The sequence below is a fragment of the Parasteatoda tepidariorum genome, chromosome 8 (genome assembly GCF_982258835.1).
Source record: "Parasteatoda tepidariorum strain Cologne lab strain chromosome 8, Ptep-v5.0, whole genome shotgun sequence".
NCBI lineage: Eukaryota > Metazoa > Arthropoda > Arachnida > Araneae > Theridiidae > Parasteatoda > Parasteatoda tepidariorum.
Genome location: NC_141762.1, coordinates 85,062,757 through 85,084,993, shown reverse-complemented (window position 1 = coordinate 85,084,993; position 22,237 = coordinate 85,062,757). Strand labels below are relative to the sequence as shown.

At 32.3% G+C, this 22,237-nt stretch overlaps 1 protein-coding gene across 2 annotated transcripts in view; it reads left to right on the top strand.

Moving 5' to 3' along the window:
- Nucleotides 1–4,898: 4,898 nt before the first annotated feature.
- The window catches only part of LOC107448003 (uncharacterized), a 50,607-nt gene continuing 33,268 nt past the window's right edge, over nt 4,899–22,237 (top strand). The window contains exons 1-2 of one of the 2 annotated variants that reach the window (XM_087169227.1): nt 4,899–5,155; nt 13,384–14,779. In XM_087169227.1, the coding sequence (XP_087025353.1) occupies nt 13,394–14,779 (1,386 nt within the window). In that variant the 5' untranslated portion in view covers nt 4,899–5,155; nt 13,384–13,393. Of the gene's footprint in view, nt 5,156–8,486; nt 8,605–13,383; nt 14,780–22,237 lie in introns of those variants that run through there. The other variant, XM_087169228.1, reaches the window with a different exon arrangement.

Here is a 22,237-nt window from a genome sequence, read left to right as displayed (position 1 = left end):
TAACCATTATTATCTCGGGTGCATCAATGATGTCGTTCCCGATGAGAACATCCGGGCCTTCAAATATATCATCAGTCACTACATAAAACAGAACTTCCTTCAGCTTTACCCTGTCTATAGTCACATTCAGTACGTGGAACATCGTTTATACGACGCCGAAGGGACCACCGAAAAACGTCGTATAAACGATGACGTCGTATAATCGATTTTTACTTCTAAAATTGAAACTTACTCTGTTTTCAGTTAATTTTAATGTTTAACGTGTTGATTTACATAAATTTCTAAATTAGACAAAGCAAAACAAACAAATAACCAAAGAAGAAAAATTGCAGTGAGCAATTTGAATGTATGTTAGCTTTAATTATATTTTCTTGCTATTAGTCTCTACAAGGCTTTGAATAGCGAGTTGAACTTATTGCTTTCTACTTGTATGATGCAATTGTAGATTTCTAATCACGGCCAAATCTAATGGCTGAAGTGCACTTGTGCAATTTGCAGTAAAAAAGAGAGCTTTAACATTTTCCAAAATAATTAATATCGATGGGTGCGGTGGACATTGGTTGATGAATAGCAGAATTTTTCGTTTTTGCCTCTTCATAACATTGTTTAGTTTTTTCAGTCATCTAGTAAAAATTACGGTCGTCATCCAAGCATTCTTGTTGGCACCCTTTTCTGTATCATTCATGTTGGCAAGTTACGCCCTTTTTTAAAATACCCAAGAAAAAAGAAAAAAATTAAATAAACGTGAACAAAATCTAAAAACCGACGTATAACCGATTCTGTGCGTCGTATAAACGATATATTTTTACATTAAATTGAATAGGAATGATCTGGGACCACACTAAAACGTCGTATAAATGTAAACGTCGTATAAGTGATCGTCGTATAAACGATGCTCCACGATAATTCCTAGTGACTCCCTTACACCTCCAATACTTCGAATTCGTGTAACTATATTTTTATGTATATTTTTATTAAACGTTTGTGCAAAACTATATTTTAACATAGATATATCAGCAGCGGTATCCATAAGAGCACTTATATTTACTTCTTCTATGATAATATTCTTCGTTGTACTATTACTGGAACTGGGTAAAAACGAAACTGCATTGACTAATGGGAAAGACGCTATCTTTGGACATTCCTTTGTACCATGTCCTTCTGTTTTGCAGGCAGTACAAAACTTTGGACGTTTTGGCTTTACACAATCACGGGCAAAATGGCCGGTATCATAACAATTGTAGCAAACAGTTTGATTATTAGTTGTACTTCGATTTGGCTCTGTTTGTTCACCTTTGGTGACATTTTCTTCTTTCAAAAACTTATTGTTACTATATTTATTATTATACTGAATATGATTCTTAAAAACATCTTTGAGTTCAATAAATTCATCTACCTTTTCAGCTAATGTATAAGGTGAAATTATATGGGTCCACTGATCCAAGTAACGCTCTCGTATATCTGGCGGTACCCGAGCTTTCATTCGATCTGTGATGATCAGATCTTTTAAACTCTCAAAACTACTTATTTTAAGTCCTGCAGTCCACCCATTAAAATACGTTTCAAGCTCGTGGTAATATTCTTTCCATGACTTTCCATCAGTATTCTCATGAGAATAAAAAAGTTGTCTAAATTTTTCAGGACTTAGTCTGTATCTGTAGCACTTAAGCAAAAGAGATTTAACATAGTCATAATTTTCTGACTGTTCTTCTGGTTCTCTCATTATCATTTGGACAATTTCACTTGGTAACTGGTTAATTAAACATGCCATCCACAATGTACTTGACATTTGTACTCTTTTCATTACTCTCTCGAAATGTACTAAATAAAGGCTGATATCCTCATTACTCGTAGAAAACTTTCTCAGTTGTGACTGCCAATCAACTTTTGGCGACGATGTTATTACTTCAGTTTCGACGATTGAAGCTTTAGCAGCAATATCTAACTTCTTGAGTTCCAATTCATGTTCCCGATCTGCTTTTTCTTTTTCCAATGCATGTTGGCGATCGGCTTTTTCTTTTTCCAATGCATGTTGGCGATCGGCTTTTTCTTTCTCTTCTTGACGAAGGCGCTCGGCGTCTTCAACCAAATTTTCTACCATTCCTCGAACCATTTCTTCATCGTATTTCTCGCTATTCAATATTAACTTTCTCAAGTCAGGGATTTTCAAAGTAATATACGAAACATCTTCAGATAACTCATTAGCTACGTAACGTAACTGATCTTTACGAAGTCGCGATAAAAATGCCATTTTAAACTCAAAACTCAAAATTAATTACAGTTGCCTGTTTATCCCACTTCTGATAATGTAAGAAACAACTTTTAAAAGAAAAACAAAACAAACATAGATCATTTATTGTTTTACTTTTATTAAAATTTACGCACACCGTTATTCTAAAAACTCAAATCTGTATCGTACACAATAACTGCTGTTGCCAAAACATGGAATACTAAATACTGCTGTTGCCAAAACATGGAATACTAAATATGTAATAAGAATATAATTAATGTTCACGTTCACACGTTCACACTTTTACAATTCAGCCGATTTCTGTCAAATTTCGTATTTTGCCCAGATAAAATTATATTCTTTAAAATGATGTAAAGAATTATATACCTTACTTTTTAAAATTTTTCGACCATTATTAAATAAAATAATAAAAAATAATGAAAGTTTACTCAAAATTATTTTTTGCATGGAATTATCTTTAGATAAACGAATTTTATTTCTGAGATTGCGGCTACCAAATATAGGGGTCAAAAATCCGAATTCGTCGAGAAAAAGATGTATTTATTCAGAGAAAGTATGTTTTTGTGTCTGAACTCGTAACTTAAAGATATCTTCGGCACCTATGAATTAGCATATTTGAAGTTCCGCAGTGGACTGATCGTTAAGACACGGTTCCCAGCAGATCATCAAAGTCAACCATCACTGGCTGGGGTCAGTGTGAGGGTGGGTGGCCACTTGGATCAGTCTGCGTAGGGACCGAGGGTGTGCGGTATTGGTCCTCGTTAAATTGTGCTACCGTAAAGTGCTCGACTTTGCTTGCAGGTCGTTGGGCTACCGAAGCGGGGGTGCCATCCCCTCTGCAGAGGATCAAAATTGTGATGGCATGTCTTCAGATCGTCCTCAGGGATGTTTCCCAGACCGTCGCCAATGGTCGTGTAGCTCTAGTGTGACGTAAGTGAATTACAACAACAACAACAACAAATCAATCTAAGGATTAATATCAATTCGAGGATTACTTGCGGATTGATAATAATCTTTTTAATTACCTTTTTGTAGTAGTAATTTTTTATCTAGTAATTACTTCTTTGAACGCAAACAAGGAAGTAGATATTTGAAGCGTGATGCAGATTAGATTTCGTTTCTTCAGACTATTATGATCCATAATAATAAGTTTTTATAAGATAACATTTTCGTACTATTTAAGTCACGTTGCATTTTGATTTATACTTCAACTTGTAGAATTGCAAAGAGTTTTCTCAGATACTTATGGCAAAATTTATATTTATTTGAAGAAAAAAAAATTCTCTATCTGTAAATTTCATATGGCTAAATATTTTGACGAAAATAGCGTACCATTTTTTTTTTAATTTAAAACAAATTACAGAGATGAAGAATTCTTTTTTTTTTAAATGATGTTTTGATGAGATGATGTTTTCTACACTAGGGAACGCTGCAAGCTCGGCACCGCCTAAATTTCCGGGTTATTGTTTCCGTTGTATTTTAGAGCCATTTGGCATCATTGTGTTTTGAGAGTCTTGCAATCAATGCGTTTGATTACTTTCTACTTGTGTTTACAATGCTAAAAATGTTAACAGTAACGCAAGATGGTGCACAGCTTGCAACAAGAACAAACAGTAATAAGCTTATGGAAAGAGGCCATATCAAGACTGCAAAAAAGCGAGTTATTCAAAATCTAGCAACCATGTCACCTTTTTTAACGATATATCTCTAAATAACTAAAGCAAATTTTTACTCCAAACTCACCAGAATTACATAATAACATTAATATCTTATGAAATACAGCAGATTTGAGCTTAGAAATTATCTAATTTATTTCTTTTATTGATAACAAAATTATCCATTTGAAAATAGAATAACATGCAGTAAGCAGCTGCAAACTTTCTAACCGGAACTAGAGCAGGCATACAGCTCGAGATTGTTATTGTTTACCTTTCTACTGAAAACACCATCCATTTAAACCATTATTGGCACTGTGACGCCACCCCGAGATTCCCTTGCAGTGCCTCTTCACTGTCTTCTTTTCAGCATCGTTTTGATAGTATTGCTCAAGATCGTCTTTAAGCTGCCTCTGCCATTTTGTCAACCTTGTATTGAGTAGTAACGTATGCGCCCATCCAGGACGCGACTTACGCTAATTGGGGCCCCGGGGCTCAAACTTCTTTGGGGGTCCCCTCTGCTTCACTTTTCCAGTAATGAAGAACCAAACTTTATGGAGGTATTTAAATTTTTCACCTCATTATAGATAGCAAGAAAATTGACTAGTACCTAAAATAGCTATAAAATCTCCCCCCAATTTTCAAACAAAATATCGTTCTGTCCATTTCATTCAAAGTGGTCATCCACCCACTTACTAACCGCAGTCTGTGCTGCTTTACTTTGATGTTCTACTGGATACCGTGCATTTATGATCAGTCCACTGCGGAACTGTTATATTGTAAACACTACAAATATAATAATATTAGATGGCTCGCTTTTTCAATTACTGATGCAAAAATAAATAGGATGTAGCTAACCGTTCGGTTATACGAGTTTTAATCATTTAAATAATGATGTTTCCTGCTGCTGCTTGCAGCGTTATCTATATTTCGTTAATAAACTTATGTTGCTTATAACTCAGTGATAACTGATGTTTACAGAAATAGGCAGCAGGAAACAAATAACTACTTAGCTTGGCTTACATGAATTTTGTTTATGTTTTTTTAACGTGTGATATTTTGATTGATATTTTACGCTGCGTAAACAAAAAAAATCCGTATTTTTTTGTAATATAGTTAGAGAAAACGAAACAATGTGCTTTTAATTAAAAACGATGTTAATAACATGATGAATTTAGAGAACTATATCACTTGCTGTTTATTTGTAACTTTTAATTGAAGCAAAGTGATTGTTGTCAACTGAATTCAGGTAATTGCTATTTAGATTTGTTTTTTCATCCAACATTTATTAAATGTATACCTACTTGTTTAAAATATGGTTTTTTAAGGTATATTTAAATAATTTGATTTGCTAAGCTTATGGTAATAGAAATTATTTAGACTATAAAATATGGTATCTATACAAAAAGAGTCGTCAAGTTTTGGTGTTGCCCAATTTGTGGCAGATTAGGAGCGTATAAATAAAATAAACCTCATCAGGGATAAAACTTAAAGGTATAGCTTATTTTCACCCACAGGTAAACCTTTATATATATGAAATACCGATAAAATTTTTTAGACTTTTAAAACATGCTTTATTTAACTAATTAAATAATAGAAATGTCGGATATTAAAACTTATTTCAAGATGTTTTACGTTTATACAACATTATATGTATAAATTGCTCCTTTAGTATCAATAGAGATTTGAGGCTGTCGCTGTACAGATTCTGGAAGCAACTTGAGAGTCTCGAAAGTTATTTTGTCTCCTACATTTTAATTCCAAGTTAATTTTTCATTGTACTCCAGTAATTTCTCTGTAAGATTAAGATCAGGAAATGAAGCATGCCACTTTGAGATATTTATTCCATTATCATCCAGCCATTTTGTAGTTTGTCTGCAAGTGTGAGGATACACCCAGACAGTGTCCGAGAGCCCCAGGCACTCAGGGGGCCCTTGAGAATCTAACTTTTAATAAATTGTATTAAAGAAAGTTAAGAATAATAGAACCTTATATATGTTTTTAAAATAAATATATTCTGCTGTATAATGTGTGCATTTTTTTTCCTAAAAATAGTGCAAACACCAATAATTTAAATAGTTTATCATCAAAAAAACTTAAAAAGGGAAGCGAAATTTATTTTTCTACATTCCAATTAAAATTTTTAGTACTGGGGCATTGAAAGATATTTCAATAACTGTTTAGTTTTACAAAATAATTCATACCTTTTGAATTTTTTTAAATTTGTTATGCCTTTATGTTTATTTAGTTTAATTATTTTAATTAACTTCCAAGGTTTCGGAAAATTGTTTTATTATTTGAGGATTACAGAACAGCTGGTTAGCATCTCAAATGTTTCTTTATTTTATTTAATATTTTTTTTTAAAATTATGTATAGTTTAAATATGCTTTGTTTGAGTTTGGGAGGCAATCAAAAATGTGTTTAAATTTGTTAAAAATTCTAGCATCATATCTTAAAAATGGTTTATTTTATGTACATGATGTGTTTTAGCTCGTTTTGAAACATTATGGTATGTTATAGGGGTTGAAAGCATTTTTGTGCCCGGGGGCCCTCAATGCTATTAAGACGGCCTTGTATGGAACAGAAACTTTTATTATAAATTTGTTATAAAAAAATAGGTCCTGAATTTCTATATGTTGTCCTGCAATTATTTACTGCAAAATTTGCTGGCAACAGAGAATTTGGTAAATCAATAAATAGTTTTATATCTTTTCAAATCTGCTAAGTGTAAAGAAATATATATTGGTGGTATATATAAATATCAATTCAGAGTTTTATAAAAATTAAACCACTTTTAAAAAAAATCAGTGATTTTTCAAATATTTTTGTGAGAATTTGTGTTGACAAAAGAGTTTACACTAATTGATCGAGTTAAATAATAAATTAATTAAATAATATATTATATTATTAAATAAAAAGCATATGAATTATAAAGAAAGCTTTTATACGAGATATTGTGTTCATTTTATCAAAGTTTTATACGTTAGTAGAGAGGACTGTAGGTTTATGTCCCTTTCAATGATTTGAGATCTCTTAAAGTCCCTGCAATTATTTAATCTTTTGTAAAGTCTTTTTGTTAGCATTTAGTATATTTAAGAATTATTTTTTTACGTGTGAAATTTTACGAACTATTATTGTAAAATTTTATTTCGTTCCCCTCAAAATTTAGGCTCCTGCTAAACCCGGGCTAAATTTGGTGAGGATTGACTAGCATTGTCTTGTAACAAAAATCTATCAGGGTTAAGGATCTTTTTTAATTTTTCAGAACTCCAGTAATTATTTTTTCGTTTTAATCGTGATATTCCATATTATTGTATTATTTTTTCGTGATAATCATAAATGCTAATAATTTGCTGAGAAAATCCTGTTTTCTTTGAACCTCCTTTGTTATTTTTTATACACAAAAATGTATCTTTACTCTTATTTTCCAGTCATTTCCGTCTGCTTTTAGATGTCATGAATACCCATTTAAAGTTTATGCCAATGTATATTTTTCTTCAACTTAATTCTTAAATCAAATCAAATTTTTAAATGAAATATATTTTTTAAACAAAAAATATTGTTTTGTATTGAATAATTGAGTAGATTTAGTTCTCTTATCTAACATCTTTTATATTCAAAATAAGGTTGGGATAAAAAATCAACAAAGATGCAAAATTTCAGAAGTCTCTCTCTCTTTTTTTTATTTTATTAATTTTGCACTGTGTATACGAGCTTGCAAAATCTCTAAATTTTCCATGTCTTCATGCTGGACATGTTAATCTATGAAATACATCTTTTTAAAATGCATATCAATGAAAACATGAATGTTTGTATATAAATGTGACTTTTCATTTAAAGTGGGAATGGCTATTTAATATTCATTGATAAAAGAATGTTTTTGTTCTAAAATCAGCAAAAATTCATTTTAAAACAGATTTTTTTTTTTAACTTCCAGTATTTTTGTTATTTGTACAATTTTAGACAAGGAATTGCATTGGTCATTTTCCCTTTTTATTGATTTAATGAAGGCAGTGATAGTTGTTTTCCATGTACCTGAATTATCATTAGTTTTTGCTTAAATGTACAGATTTTTTTATTGAAGTAATTAATTATAAAAAATGTCTGCAGAATTTGAGCATCTGTGCCAATTTATCTGCGCACATGTGTCGATAGTCTATGTTATTTAACTGTGTTTACTTCAAAAATCTACTGTCTACAGGGGTCTGTACAGGCCAAATTTACTACCGTACAGTACCTTCACGAATTCAATTTTAGAAAAAACGGTAGTTTCACAAATTCAACTTTAAGAAAAATGGTAGTTTCACAAACTAAATACTTTTTCTTAAAATTTTATTTTTGTATTCTTAAGGAACGATAAATTTTTATTTTTACTATGTTTTTGTGTTGATTTTTTAATATAATTTTTAATTTTTCACAAATTATGTTTAAATTTTCACAAAATAGGTACCTCTCAGAAAAACCTAGACAGACCCTTGGTCTAGATTATTTTTTCAAGGATGTAGTATGCTATACTATTAACAAAGACTTGCGTGTGAAATGGGAATAAAAGAAAAAGGCCACAGATCCTAGGTTAACTAAGACTGCCAAATACTTTCCTTTGTTGCGGAAGATTTCAAGCTTTACATTGTTTGTTTCTAAATATTTTAGAGTGAATAACTTTTTATCTCCAAGTTCACGTCCTGCAGATATCTCCGGTAACTGTCTGTTCTAACTGTACTTGCTAATCCGCTGTCTAAGTTTATAATCACTAATATTATTGGCGAAACATTTTTGATCTAAATTAATCTTGGTAATCCTATGAAAAATTGCTATTTTCAAAATTGCTAATAGCTAAGTAGTTTAAGTTTTAATGATAAAAAGTTTCTACTTATAAGTAAAACATATTAAGTCAAGATTTTTCAACTGTAAGTTAGATGTTTTTTTTTTTTTTTTCCTTATCTAAAATATTAGTTCTTAGGAAAATTTCTGTGTCTGCACTGCCATAAAAGATGGCAGTATGAAGGATAGACTTGACTCAGATTGGTATAAACTTGAACTTATTTTCTTTGCTTCTAGAATGATTCAGGGATCATTTTTGTTCCTTTTTGCAGCAGATTTTGTCCGACTGAGCATGGCAAATGTTTTTTTTTTTTTGGTTTTTGGTTCAAAGTTGCTTCTAATTAAAATTTTTGTTTCATTTTTAGTTAACAGTGAACCTAAATTTGCAAATCTAATGTAAATATTAAAAATTCATAAAATGTTTATTTTATTTATTTATTATTATTATTTTTTAATAAGAGCAAATTTGAAGGTGAAAGCTGAAATTTTTTTATGCCCTGCTAACAGCTCTACAATAAATTGTTATCTATAAATAAAAATTTTTTTCTTCTTAGATCGATGAAGATTACTACTGTTTTAAACTGAAATCTTTAAAAAATTTTTAAACGTATAATAAAATAGAACTAAATATATGGTTCAATATTAATTTTTGAAAGAAAAATTCTAAATATTTGTAATTAAAGTACAATGAAAATAATAAATTCTCTCTTAGAGCTTAGCTTTTTATTCAAAGCATAGCTTTCTCACTTATTTTGACCTAAATTAATACAAAAGTGTGAAAATGTTTAAACCTTTGACACAGATTTTTTATTAAATTTATTGGTAAAAATAAAAGTTGAATGAAATAACATTTCAGGTGTAATAACATTATTTTGAACAAAATTTTCAAAATTAAGTTTATTATAAATTTTGAATCCCTGAACTCTTAGCTTTCTAAACATACTTTACTTTTGTCTGTACTCTAATTACTTACAAAGTTATACCAATTTTGGTGGAAGGTGATAATGGTGGATATAGTACTAGTGATTTTAAGTCTTCAAATGCGTTTATCTCATAATCAGGTTTTTGACATATTACAAAACCTTAAACACTATCTCATGTTTTTAAAATAATTGTCTGCAATTTTTCATGAGTGTTTATGGTTATAGCACACATGTTTTGAACTACAGGATAAGAGCAATGCAGAATTTCCTTTTATGCATGACTACCCTAACTTAGTTGTATATGCACTTATTTTTAACAATGCTTCAAAACATAGTTGATTATGTTCTAAATAAAATCCTCAAATGATTTTTCATCTTGTGTGATAGAATATTTTTAGTGTTTAGCGGATATTCAAAAATGCCTTATTTAACCTGAAAATGGTCATTTAATAATAATTTTGTTGTTGCTAGTTTTAAATTCTACGTACAAAGTTACGAAGAATTCTATTTGAAACTTTTCTTGTGATGTGTGTTAGCTTGAAGATATTTTTTTAAAAATCCTTTTTCTGAAAGTGCATTTAATGTATTTGATTTCTATGCTGTTTCATCTATGTCAGCATGCGAAGAAACAGCCATAACTTTGATTCTAAAGATCAGAGAACAAAAAATTAAGATATGGAAGGTTAATGAACAGAATTTCAAGTATAAATGATAAAAAAATTATATTTTCACTCAGTCGGATACTTTAATAGCTCTGTTTGATCAGACTGTCTAAAATAATTGAGATATTCATCTTTAACGCAACATACAATAGGCTTCCAATTATTTGGCTACTGACTGTCCAGTCATATAAAAAATTTTAATGTAGAAACTTTCTGCTAGGGTAAATAAGGGGAAAATGAGTAAAGCTTAAGTAATCCTATGTATACACTCTATAACAAAAAAATCGACGCACCAAGAAGGAGTTGTCCGATTGAAACGAAAATTGGTGGATAGGAAGACAATGTACGGAATAGTAAATGATTAAAATTTCAGAACAATTCAATAATTTATTGCAGAGTTACAGTAACAAGTTCAATAAGGTGTTGACCCGCATCTAGCCTGGATACAAGCTGTCACACGGCAAGGCATAGACCGATAAAGCTACCGGGTGGTTTCTTGCGGTATTTCCTGCCAAATTCGATCCAATTGTCGAGCGAGGTCATCAACATTCCGTGCGAGATGCAATCGCCTTCCCACCATATCCCAGGCATGCTCGATGGGAGAGAGATCTGGTGATCTGGCAGGCCAAGGAAGAGTTTGACAGGCTTGCAGACAGTTCATAGCAACACGTGCCGTATGTGGTCTGGCATTGTCCTGCTGAAAAACCAGCCCAGGGCGCTGCAAAAGGAACGGTAGCAAAACAGGTCTTAGAACTTACCGCTGTGCAGTAAGTGTACCTCTAATGACAACCAAAGGGGTCCGACTGTCAAAGGAAATGGCACCCCAGACCATAATGCCTTGTTGAGGGCCGGTGTGACGTGCAATAGTGAAGGCAGGATCCCCCCTCTGCTCTGTGTGTCTCCAAACACGTCTTCGATGATCGTCAGGACACAGTTGGAAGCGGGATTCGTCGCTAAAGACTATACGTCCCCAGTCGGCATCATTCCAGCCTGATCGAGCCATGCACCACTGTAATCTGGCTCGATCAAAGCAATCGGATGATTGCTTCTTGGTGCGTCGATTTTTTTGTTATAGAGTGTATTTTGATTCTTCCTTGTCATAAATTTTCACATTTGTGTAGTTTATTAATGGAATTTGAGTAATTTTGCTGTAATAATTTTATTTTTTTTGCATTGTAATCATTAATCGTAATCGTTTTGATTGCATGAGATAATGGGTAGAAAGTCGAACTTTGCCTTATCCAGCTTACTTTGCTGTCACAGTGGACTGGATAGTCGGTTGTCTACTGTAGTTTGTTTTAGCCGTTGTGGTATTAAGCTTGACGTCTTTCCTTATAAATTTCCTTTGAACTTTTTCAATAAAATTTTCTCCTCATAAAATTAATATCGAAACTTTGTCTTCCTTATAGTAAAACTTTCTGTTCTATATTCGTATAGCTTAAAAGTTAAAACTGAATTATTGTGCCTCTGCACTCAGTTAGTGATTCTGTCCTCAACCTTTTTTTGGCTCATTTTTATTACTGGTGCCTTTCTCACATGCTTGAAAACAGTGTCAAATATTGCAAAACTATTCATTTTAAGTTCACTTGTATTCTGGTTATATTTAACACAAAACATGCTTTTCATGAATACCTTCTGTTCTGTATGTAATGTTATCCCCTAGGCAAATGTTATGTTATGCACCTGATGCTAATAACGGAACAATATATTGCAACCCCATGAAATTCGATGTCCGCTTGTATTACGGTCTATTTTAAGCAGAAGTATTGAGTGTATAGTAAATAAGATTACAAAAAATGTTCTCTGCTTGCTAACATCTTGAATGAAAAGAATTGTGGTTACTTACTTGTTAAACCACTGAATCACTCTATAATTGAAATATTTTTCTTTCTTTCATACCTGGCATAAAATGTTACTGGTAGCTATAAAACAGGGAAAAGTTATGGAATTTAATTAGTATGAATTTTCGTGGTAATTTAAATAGAATACTTACAAAATCAGTGATCAAATTCATTTGATCCCTAGTGGCAGCTTGAAGCCCAAATAGCTACAGATTGATGGGTGCTAACTTGTCGGGAAAGTAAAGGCAGTCTGTGCGCAGTACTGACCACATTGCTTCAATCGCGTCATTGCTCACAAAACTGTGAATCCTTAGCTTCCGTGAACCACCTGGCCCGCAATGGGCTGTTGCAAGAATGCTTTACTTTTTTAATTAAAAAGTCAAGGAATAGGAATTAATTTATGTTTGAGGTTCCTAAATATTTGTTATTTTTCTAAAACATAATGGTTTTATAATTATTTTTTTTTTAAAATGTGGTAATTCTAATGGCATGTATATGAGTTTTGTAATAAATTTTATTCTACCGAATAGGTATAGCTGAAAAAATAATAATGTTTAACAATCATTGCTCAACTTCACAGCCTTTTAATTTTGAATATAATTTAGACATCTAAGGAGCTCTTGGATCAGGCATTACGATAAACTAATCTTTGTGTATTTTTCCGTATTTTTGTTGCACGGAGGAAAAAACCACCAAAATCCCATACGGTTGACTAGACAGTAAGTTGATTATAGCCCAAGATCTGTCTACCGCTGAGGGTACTTTATGTCATCACTGAATTCTGTACAAGCTGGGAACCAAATTCATATTGACCAATGATTGCTGGAGTGTGAACCGGAATCGAGCACTCTATCCAAGACAACTCTTTTATATTGCGCGGCTTTCCTGATACTTTTTGTAAGTTTAGAAACATCAGAACAATTCAAGTGGTCTCAAAATAAATAACATATTTGAATTCTATGTCCCAAAATCATACAATAAAGTTTTGTTCGCTATCAAACCCTTATGTTATAATCAGCCATTTCTTTTCAATTATGTCCTTAATTTTATACATTCACTCCTTATTATATCCATTCATCAATTTATATACTTAACTAAACTATATTAGGTGTTTTAACAGATTTTTTCCTTCTGTGGCTAAAAGTGATATTGAATAACTTTAACTTATATTTTTTTTTCAATTAACGCTTATGTTTATCTTTAATACATTCTTTTATTTTATGTTTCAGATATTTCACGATGAATAATTTCAACCGGTTTCCTTCTTCATCGCCTAGACCAATTTTTCCTGCCTATGATAGAGATTATCTATCCCGTACTTCTAATCAATCACCATTTGAGCAAACACATCACCATTCAAACAAGTTTGATTTGGGTAGATCAATTTACAGTGCAGGTGGATCTGTGCCAATGCCTGGAAGTACTAGGGACTTTTCTGGTTCATTTAACACGCAGCGATTCCAGTCTCCTCAAGAAATGCATGCCAAATATCTTTCTAAAGACTATAAACATGGGTCTGAAACTAGACTACCTCCTGAGTTTTCTGAAGCAAATGCTAGGAAGGGTCTTGAAAGACAAGAAAACGATCATTTTCCTTCTCATTCTCCCCCAAATGCATTTCTAAATCACTCGCAAAGCAAAGTTCGTGATTATCGAGATAATTATTTAGATGATAGAGATCATGGTATGTTTGAAAATAATTTTAGCCCCCTCAATACTCGTTTCAAAAGAATTAATGTTCCTCCTGCAACCAATGAAAGAAAATTAATTAACCCTGTTAATTTTGAAAATGATCGAAATTTTATGTCTCAAAACTTTAACAATTCCTTGAAGGAGACAAACGATGTTCAAAGTGCAAAACTGCCCGGTGAATCTATTTTGATGCGAGTTCAAGAAATACAAAACTTGCAAAATTTACTGAAACTGAGTAATGATCTGTCTTTAATCGATGAAATTTCTTCAAATAGCTCTCAACATTCCCCAGCTGTTTTCGATGAAAATTCGATTGGAAAAAATATCGACAGAAATATTAAACAGCATAACAACTTTACCTCAGTGAAAGACACTTTCAAAAATACAGAATATAGTGAAGAATCATATAAATGTGAAAACTCCGAAAGTAAATTTTTCGGAACTTTCAAATCAACGAAATCACTCACTGACTCAAAAATTTTAGGAGATAAGAAATTTGTTAAAAACAACCTATGTGATATTCAAGAGAATGACTTATACAGCGATTCTCTACAAGTCCCAAAAAAAGTAATTGAAAATAGAATTACCGAAATGTTGACTGATATTCCTAAAGTTTCACGACACACAGAACCTGTATTTTCCACTAGTTTCTTATTTGAGAAATCACCAAGTAGTTGTCCTATTAAAAAAGATGATGATGAAGACTTGTATTCATCAATTGATCAAAAAACCTCCAATAACGATCCCTATATTAATCCTGACTTACATTCAGAGTGGTTCCAGTCTCCAAAATCACAATTACGACCTACAACATTCAGTTCAAAATTAATTGAAGATGCTGATTGGTCTACTAGTAGAACAATTCCATTTTTATATGAAACACCTGAGGATAAACTGGTTAATAAATTGAAAGGAGAAGCTTCTGTGTTTCAGGTATGAAATGAATTTTGTTTAAATTTTCTTTTTTATTGAGATTAATTAAGCGAAATAATTAAGTTACTTTTACCAATGGTTCCTGAATTTCAATGGTTCCTTAATTCCCTGATTTGCTGAACAAAAAGTTTTTAATTTATCCCTTAAATTTTTTTAAAGTTGTATATTATTTTGGTTTTATGCTATTTTAATCCATACATATATGTGGTGGCGTCAGAGCCGGATTATACCTTTCGTAGGCCCTAGGCATAGCCGTTTTTGGGCTCTCCCCTCCTTCCCCCACTCCTCTCCTCTTTTCGAAATATATGCTAAAATTTTCTTGCATATTTTTTTTTTACATTTTTATTAATATGGATTTTAATTTACAAATTTGTTTATCGAACTTTATCTGCAATACCGACATACTGCCGATATTGCAGTTGATATCGATAGTACCATTGTGATTAGTTCGATCGATAACTATTTGCAAAAGTGATATTGAAAAGGAAGATGCTAAACATGAGGCAAGAAAATTGATTGTTAAATTAAGTAATTTTGAAACTGCGTTTATGACCGTAATTTGGGAGCATGCATTAAAATAAGTTAATATTATCACTTTAGCTCTCCAGGAACCAGGGATAGAATTGTGCACAATAGTCAAATTGTACAATAGTTTATTGCAACATTTTCAAAACATGCACACCGAAAAATCGTTCGACGAATTAGAATCGAAAGCACAAGTTCTTTTGCCGAATACTGAATATAAAATAAAGAGAACACGGAAACGAAAGATTTTTCGACGAAACAGAAGAACAAGAAGTAATTTCAAACTCGAATCCAAGACAAATGTTTTTGTCAGGAACGTATTACGCCATTTTAGATGTATTAATTTCAGAAATGGCTAAAAGGCATAAAGCTTACAGTGATTTGTACGATAATTTTGGTTTTCTTGTTCACAAAAATTTGTCAGAATCTGAGATTAAACTAAAAGCGCAAAATTTGGTGAAAATTTACTCATCCGATTTAGAGGAAAACTTTGTAGATGATTTTTTACTATTTTCAAATTTGTATGAACATAAATCTGCACAAGAAATGTTGAAGGCTCAAATCAAAGATAAACTTGTGAATTTTCCTAACGTTCATTGCATTAAGAAATTTGTCGATTCTTGGATCAAATGCAGAAGGAGAAAGATCTTTCTCCAGATTAAAATTGATAAAAAATTATTTGCGTTCAACAATGAATCAAGATCGTTTGGCATCGCTCGCACTTATGTCTATTGAATACGACATTTTGCGTAGTTTGGAATTCGACAGCATAATACAAGATTTCGTTGAATCCAAAAATCGCAAAAAAGTAATATATTCGATCATAAGATCCTGCAAAATAATTTATTACCGAAAAATATTATATTTTTATTTGTATCTTCATAATTTTGTGCAAAATACACTTGTTGTTTTTAAAGCTAAATTATTTTTATCAACAAATTTTTTTCTCCCAAGTTTTTCGTAGGCCCTAGGCACGTGCCTAGTGTGCCTATAGGTTAATCTGGCCCAGTGTTGTGGCACAGAGAAAATCGGGCAGGATGGAAGGATGGTCAGGTATCTGTCCAGACATTTTGTGAGAGGTCCGTTTTTGTAAAATTGTGAAAATTACTCGTAATTTGTGAATATAAAATAAACGTTAAGTCACATTCTTTCAACCAGGGTCCTGTTTTTGGGAATTTGGGCAAATAGGGTCCGTTATTGCATAAAAACTTTTTCGAGGAGTTTTTAAATTGTAAAGACATACAAGATTATGCTCAACACTGTAAAATTATAATTAAAAAAAAATTAATTTTCAAAAATAAACAGCAACTGCAGCTACTAAATTAGCGATGCATCATATAAATATTTGGTATTTAGCCTATACTGCTGAAAGCAGAATATTCATTTCGGACGAATAAAGGCCGAAGACAAAATGTAGTTCGTTTATATCTGTCTTTCTCCCCCCCCTTCCAGGGAAGGGTTTATTCGATTAACAAAACAATAATGAAGATAAACGAATTTGTGAAGGGTCCGTTTTTATGAAAAGATATTTTGGGAAGGATCCGTTAACGGACCCAAATTTCTTCTAAGCAGACCCCTGATGCATTTCGGCTTACCTTTGGTCCGTAGCGTATGAAAGCACCAATCATATGACATGTTTGAGAAAATACTTAGTCTACATGTGCGTATACTGAGCTCAATTCGGTGAGATTATTGCACTCTCATGTGCAACTCTGCTGCGTTTTGCAAGCTATTCTCAATTTCTGGCTTCAATTTTCACCCTCTGATATCGAACCAAAAAACCTCTCTATCTTTTTATAATGGCTAATATCATCAAGAAAAGAGTTCGTTGTCAGAGACTAGTTATTTTATCATGATCACGTAAAGTCTTAAAAAATTATTTTGCATTTTGTTCATGTATATAGTGCTTAAAAATGTATTTTGAATGCTTAAAAAGTATCTAAAAGTTGCTTATTTTTTGTTATAAATTTTGGCTACGCACCCTGCCTTGGTCTGGTGATAATTTTCTTTCAGTTTTGCTGAAACCTCGTTTTTGGCTATAGTGATTTTCCTTGTTGTTAAAGCCCCTGAATTAGACAGGCCGACTCATCATCTATTTTTGCTCCAAAGAGCTAACATAAGCACAATACTAACATAACGTTAACTTATGAACTTTTTTGCTCCAATATTGCTTGATAGGTCAGCTCTGATAGTATAGGAGCCTTACTTGTTGTCTTTGCTTTCTGTGACGTCACTTTCGGGTTACCACAACTTTTGCTTACGGTTACGTGATTGGTTCTAGGTTTATTTTCATATATGTGTTGATTTATTTTCAAATCACCAAGCATAAGAAGGACCTCCGATTGTAAACTATTACCCAACTTTAGTTTTAAACTCTTAATTGACGTGATGATGTTGCGCGGGGCCAACTTTTTACTATCCAAGTTTTTTACTATCTAGTAATTTTCGTAATGTAGAATGAAATCATAAACTATGAAAATGAAAAGAAAAAAGAACAATATTTAATTGATTTAGACAGTTTGTATGTGGCATGATAAACCTACAAGAATGTACAAGAGAATATAAAACTACGTGTTAAAAAATTAATTCGCTAAGAAAGAATAATATATATAGGCCCAAAGAGATTGCATTCAATTTTTAAAAAAAAAAGTCTTTCAGAATTCCTTAAAACTAACAGAAAACATTTTATTACTTTCCTAAGAGTTCTATTTATTAAGTCATTATTAAGCAAAAAACGCTTAATTTTTGTTTTCACCTGAAACGGGGAGTCACGTGATTATTCACGAAGTGACACCACACTAGTCCATCTGCCATTTACAATCGCTGCGCTGTGAAAGCCAATTGGTTCTTGCATTCGTTTGAATTTTCGTAATTAAATCCATTTGTTTTAAGGTATCCGACTACCTTTAAAACGAGGATTTTCACAAAAAATCACTTTTTTATTTTATTGCTTTATAATAATGCCCAATTTTTCTAGTTTTCAAAACTGTTTTGTTTTTGAATGCACGTCAAGCAGAACTTTAGTTATAGCTATTTTAGTAACAGATGACAGCTGTCTAACTTACCGGAAATTACAAAAATGAAACCGGTAGTAGGTAATAGTTTCGGTTCCATTTCTATTTGTGTGTTTATTTTTCTTAGATATTTAATTTTTAAAAGCTCTTAAACTCTCGGCTAATAATCTGAATTATATTTTAATTAGATTTTACGTTTCGTGGTTACTGTTTGTGGGTAACATAAAAAGTTAGCATATTTTCTGATAGTTTGTTTACATTTGAAACGTACTTTCTATATCTTGATTTTGATTTGTTTTGAAGAAATTTATTGATTTCTTTCAAAATTTTTATTTATTTATTTTGATACATTTATTGAGATGGGTAAAGGACGTACTTCTCGATCTAAGAAACGTAAATATTACGGTAATCAACATGCCAACAAAAGCGATGATTTGAGTAAAGTTGATTATACCATTTATTCAAAATTGTGTAAAGCAGTAGAATCTATTACTTCAAGCTCTTCAAAATTATCGATTTCTATGGAAGTGAATAAAGAATTGATGCCTTTGGATAAAAACAATCTGTATGGCAATCGAATAATTGATATTGAGATCCTGATGATGATATTAGCTTCATTATGTTGTCCGGTTTGCTATGATAACAAATTGCATTTAGAAGAAAATTCTAGATTTGGGCTATTATAAATATTATAAAAAATATTTTTACTTTTAATTATTAATAAAAACTATATTTAGACATATATATTAAAGTGGGAAAATACAGTAAGATGGTTGTTTAATAAAAAATTGTTCCTGTGTTAAATGCTTTATAAGTAGTAGACTTTTGATGTTATTCACTAAATACTTTAAAATATCGCTAAATAATACGTTAAAATATCGCTACGTTAAATAAATTTAAGAAAATGTATGAAGGAATGTGCCCCCTATAAAATATAATAACTTCCTACTGACAAACATTCATAGTTTATAGAAAAAATGTAATTATAAACTTTAATTGTGTTTTTCTCAAAATGAAAATTTTGCTGTTTTTTGTCTACGGAAAACAAGATAACTCAACTAATTATTATAAATTTGTCTTCAAACTTTCAGAAATTGTTTCTTGTATTGATGGTTATGTAACAGACCTCCAGAATGCAGATAACTGCATTATTTCTTGTTTTATGAGATATTTTGCAATAGATAATGTGAAGAAAATGTGAAAAAAAATGGAAAAATATGCTTAACACTCCATAAATTTTTTAAATTTCATGATATCATTTAAGTTGAGGTTCATAACACTTCAGAGGGCTATACAAAATGGCTCAAAAAGTTTGATAGCTGTATGTACAATAGTTTTTTGTGTAGAGTGTTTTCCGTTAATGAGTTATTTTCATTAAAATTATCTAAAAAATACTCTTTAAACAAAAAATTTCCTGTATATTTAAATTTTCTCGATTAAATATGTTTATTTAAATTAATATACAATATAAATTGCAATAATGTTGTGGAAAATATTTATTTTTCAAAAATTTTGTCCCGAAGGTAGTCGGATACCTTAAATGATCAATAACTAACGGTATAATAAATTATGCCTAATGTAGTTTATTAAAAATGTGGGTCTGATATACACTGCTGGACAATTGCTAAGGACTGATAACACTATCATCCATAGCAACCACAAAATGAAAGAAAGCAAAATGTGGAAAATTAGAATAAGTATGGGATATAGTAAGAAGAGTTATGCGTATGCAAATTTTTTTTCCACGTCTGTTCATCACGTGATAGCGCTGATAAGAGCTTTAAAGGTTTTGACGTGTGTGGAGAGTTGTTGTTTTAAGTCAAAGTTTTACAGGAAATATTTAGTTGACGAACTTGATAATTCCCGCATGTCTTCCCGATATCACTTAGATGATTTTAAGCGTGGCCGAATTATTGGAAAGATCAAAGAAGGGCGAAAAATAACAGATGTTGCCAGGGAGTTCGACATCGCTCACAACGTTGTTTCACGGCTGTGGAAATCATTTAAAACTACTGGAATGTGTAGTAGGTGGCACAGGGGAGGTCGTGTTAGAAGTACAACGCCTACAGAAGACAGATACATCGTCCTATCAGCAAAAAGGAACAGGCGCACCATAGCTCAGCAGGTGGCAAATCAGTTTCTTGCTGCCACAGGGATGCAGATCTCCCGAAAAACTGTTGCCAGACGTTTAAGGGGAGGAGGACTATACGCCCGCAGACCTGTTATGTGTGTCCCATTGACCAGACAGCAACGTACTGCCCTTTTGCAATGGTGTCGTAAGCATCACAATTGGACTGAACAAGACTGGGCATGCATACTATTCTCAGATGAGAGTAGGTTCAGCCTGTCATCGGATTGTAGACACCAACTGATCTGGCGCGAGAGTGGTACTGGTTATTGTCCAAAAATTATTCAGGAAAGGGACCGATATCCGACATGCAGTGTCATGGTGTGAACCGGCATCATGATCAATGGCCGCACGCGCCTACATGTGGTTGCGAATGGGACTATGACGGGCCAACGATGCATTGATTTAGTTCTACTTCCTCATGTTCGTCTTTTCCGTGGTGCTGTCGGTGATAAATTAGTTTTTATGGACGACAATGCAACATGTCATGGAACACTCGCTGTTCAGGATTGTCTAGACAGCGAGGGTATTCAACGCCTCGCATGGCCATCACGTTCTCCAGATCTAAATCCCATTGAAAATGTTTGGGATGCTTTGGGGAGGCATCTTGCTGGTCGAAACTATCCTCCGACAAACAAGAACACCCTCATCCGTGCACTGACAGAGGAATGGGATAAATTGCCTCAACAGCTGCTGGATAATGTTGTGCAAAGTATGATGCGACGTGTAGAATGTTGCATCACACTCCACGGTGGACATATGCAGTACTGACACCTTTCTTCAAGTTGCCTGCTGACATATAGATGCATTGTTCCATTTTTCCGTACGCAGCATCAAATGAATAATTTTTTTCTTTCAGATGTTTCATAGCTTTTGTACTTTCCAGAACAATAAATATTCTTTATTCTAATGTCTGAATAGCGTGGCAACTATATTTTATCCTACTAGGCCTCATGTCTCGCTTAATATTATGCTACATTGCAATTTGTGATCCGTCCTTAGCAATTGTCCAGCAGTGTACTTATATAATGCTAAATTTCAATGTTACCCACTGAAACATTGTTAATAGTTAACGAAATTTTCTTGTTCTAAATATTTAAGTTTTTCATTGACTGAGACTTTTTCAACTCTTCGAATGAATTTTTTTTAATTGGAAATGTATAATGTTAATTTTACTATTTTAGAACTCTTCATTATAAGCACTGACTAATAGTTTGCAAAAATAAGGAGATAAATTTGCTATAACCATATTTTGTAATTACTATATTGAGGAAACAGGAATTTAAGTTTATAAATTTAAGTATAAAAATAATTTCTAACTGTAGCGTAATTCCTATTTACTCAAAGAATAACAAATATAAGCATTAATGTGTAGTTAATCTATAGTAGAAAAAAAGAAGACATAAACTGCATTAGTAAATATTTACTTAAAAAGAAAGTCCTTCAACTCTAGTAAAAAAAAATTTTTTTTAAAATTAAATTACATTATTTGAATTCTTGAACATCTTTTTTTAAAAAAAAAAATGGCGGGCACTTGGGATGTATTGTCCCATTGGCCAGGAGTGCCAGAACTGCTACTCTCTTCTCGTTACCCAGTGGCCACCTGTGGCGAAACTACGGCGGTGGAGCAGCGTCGCCCACGTCACCCAACCACAAACCCGTTTATAAGGCGGGTCACATTCACACAATCACACAAAGGAGAAAGGACATCCATGCCCTGAGCGGGATTCGAACCCGCAACCATCGGCTCCGCAGTCAGGCACGCTAACCACTCGGCCACCTGGTCGGCGA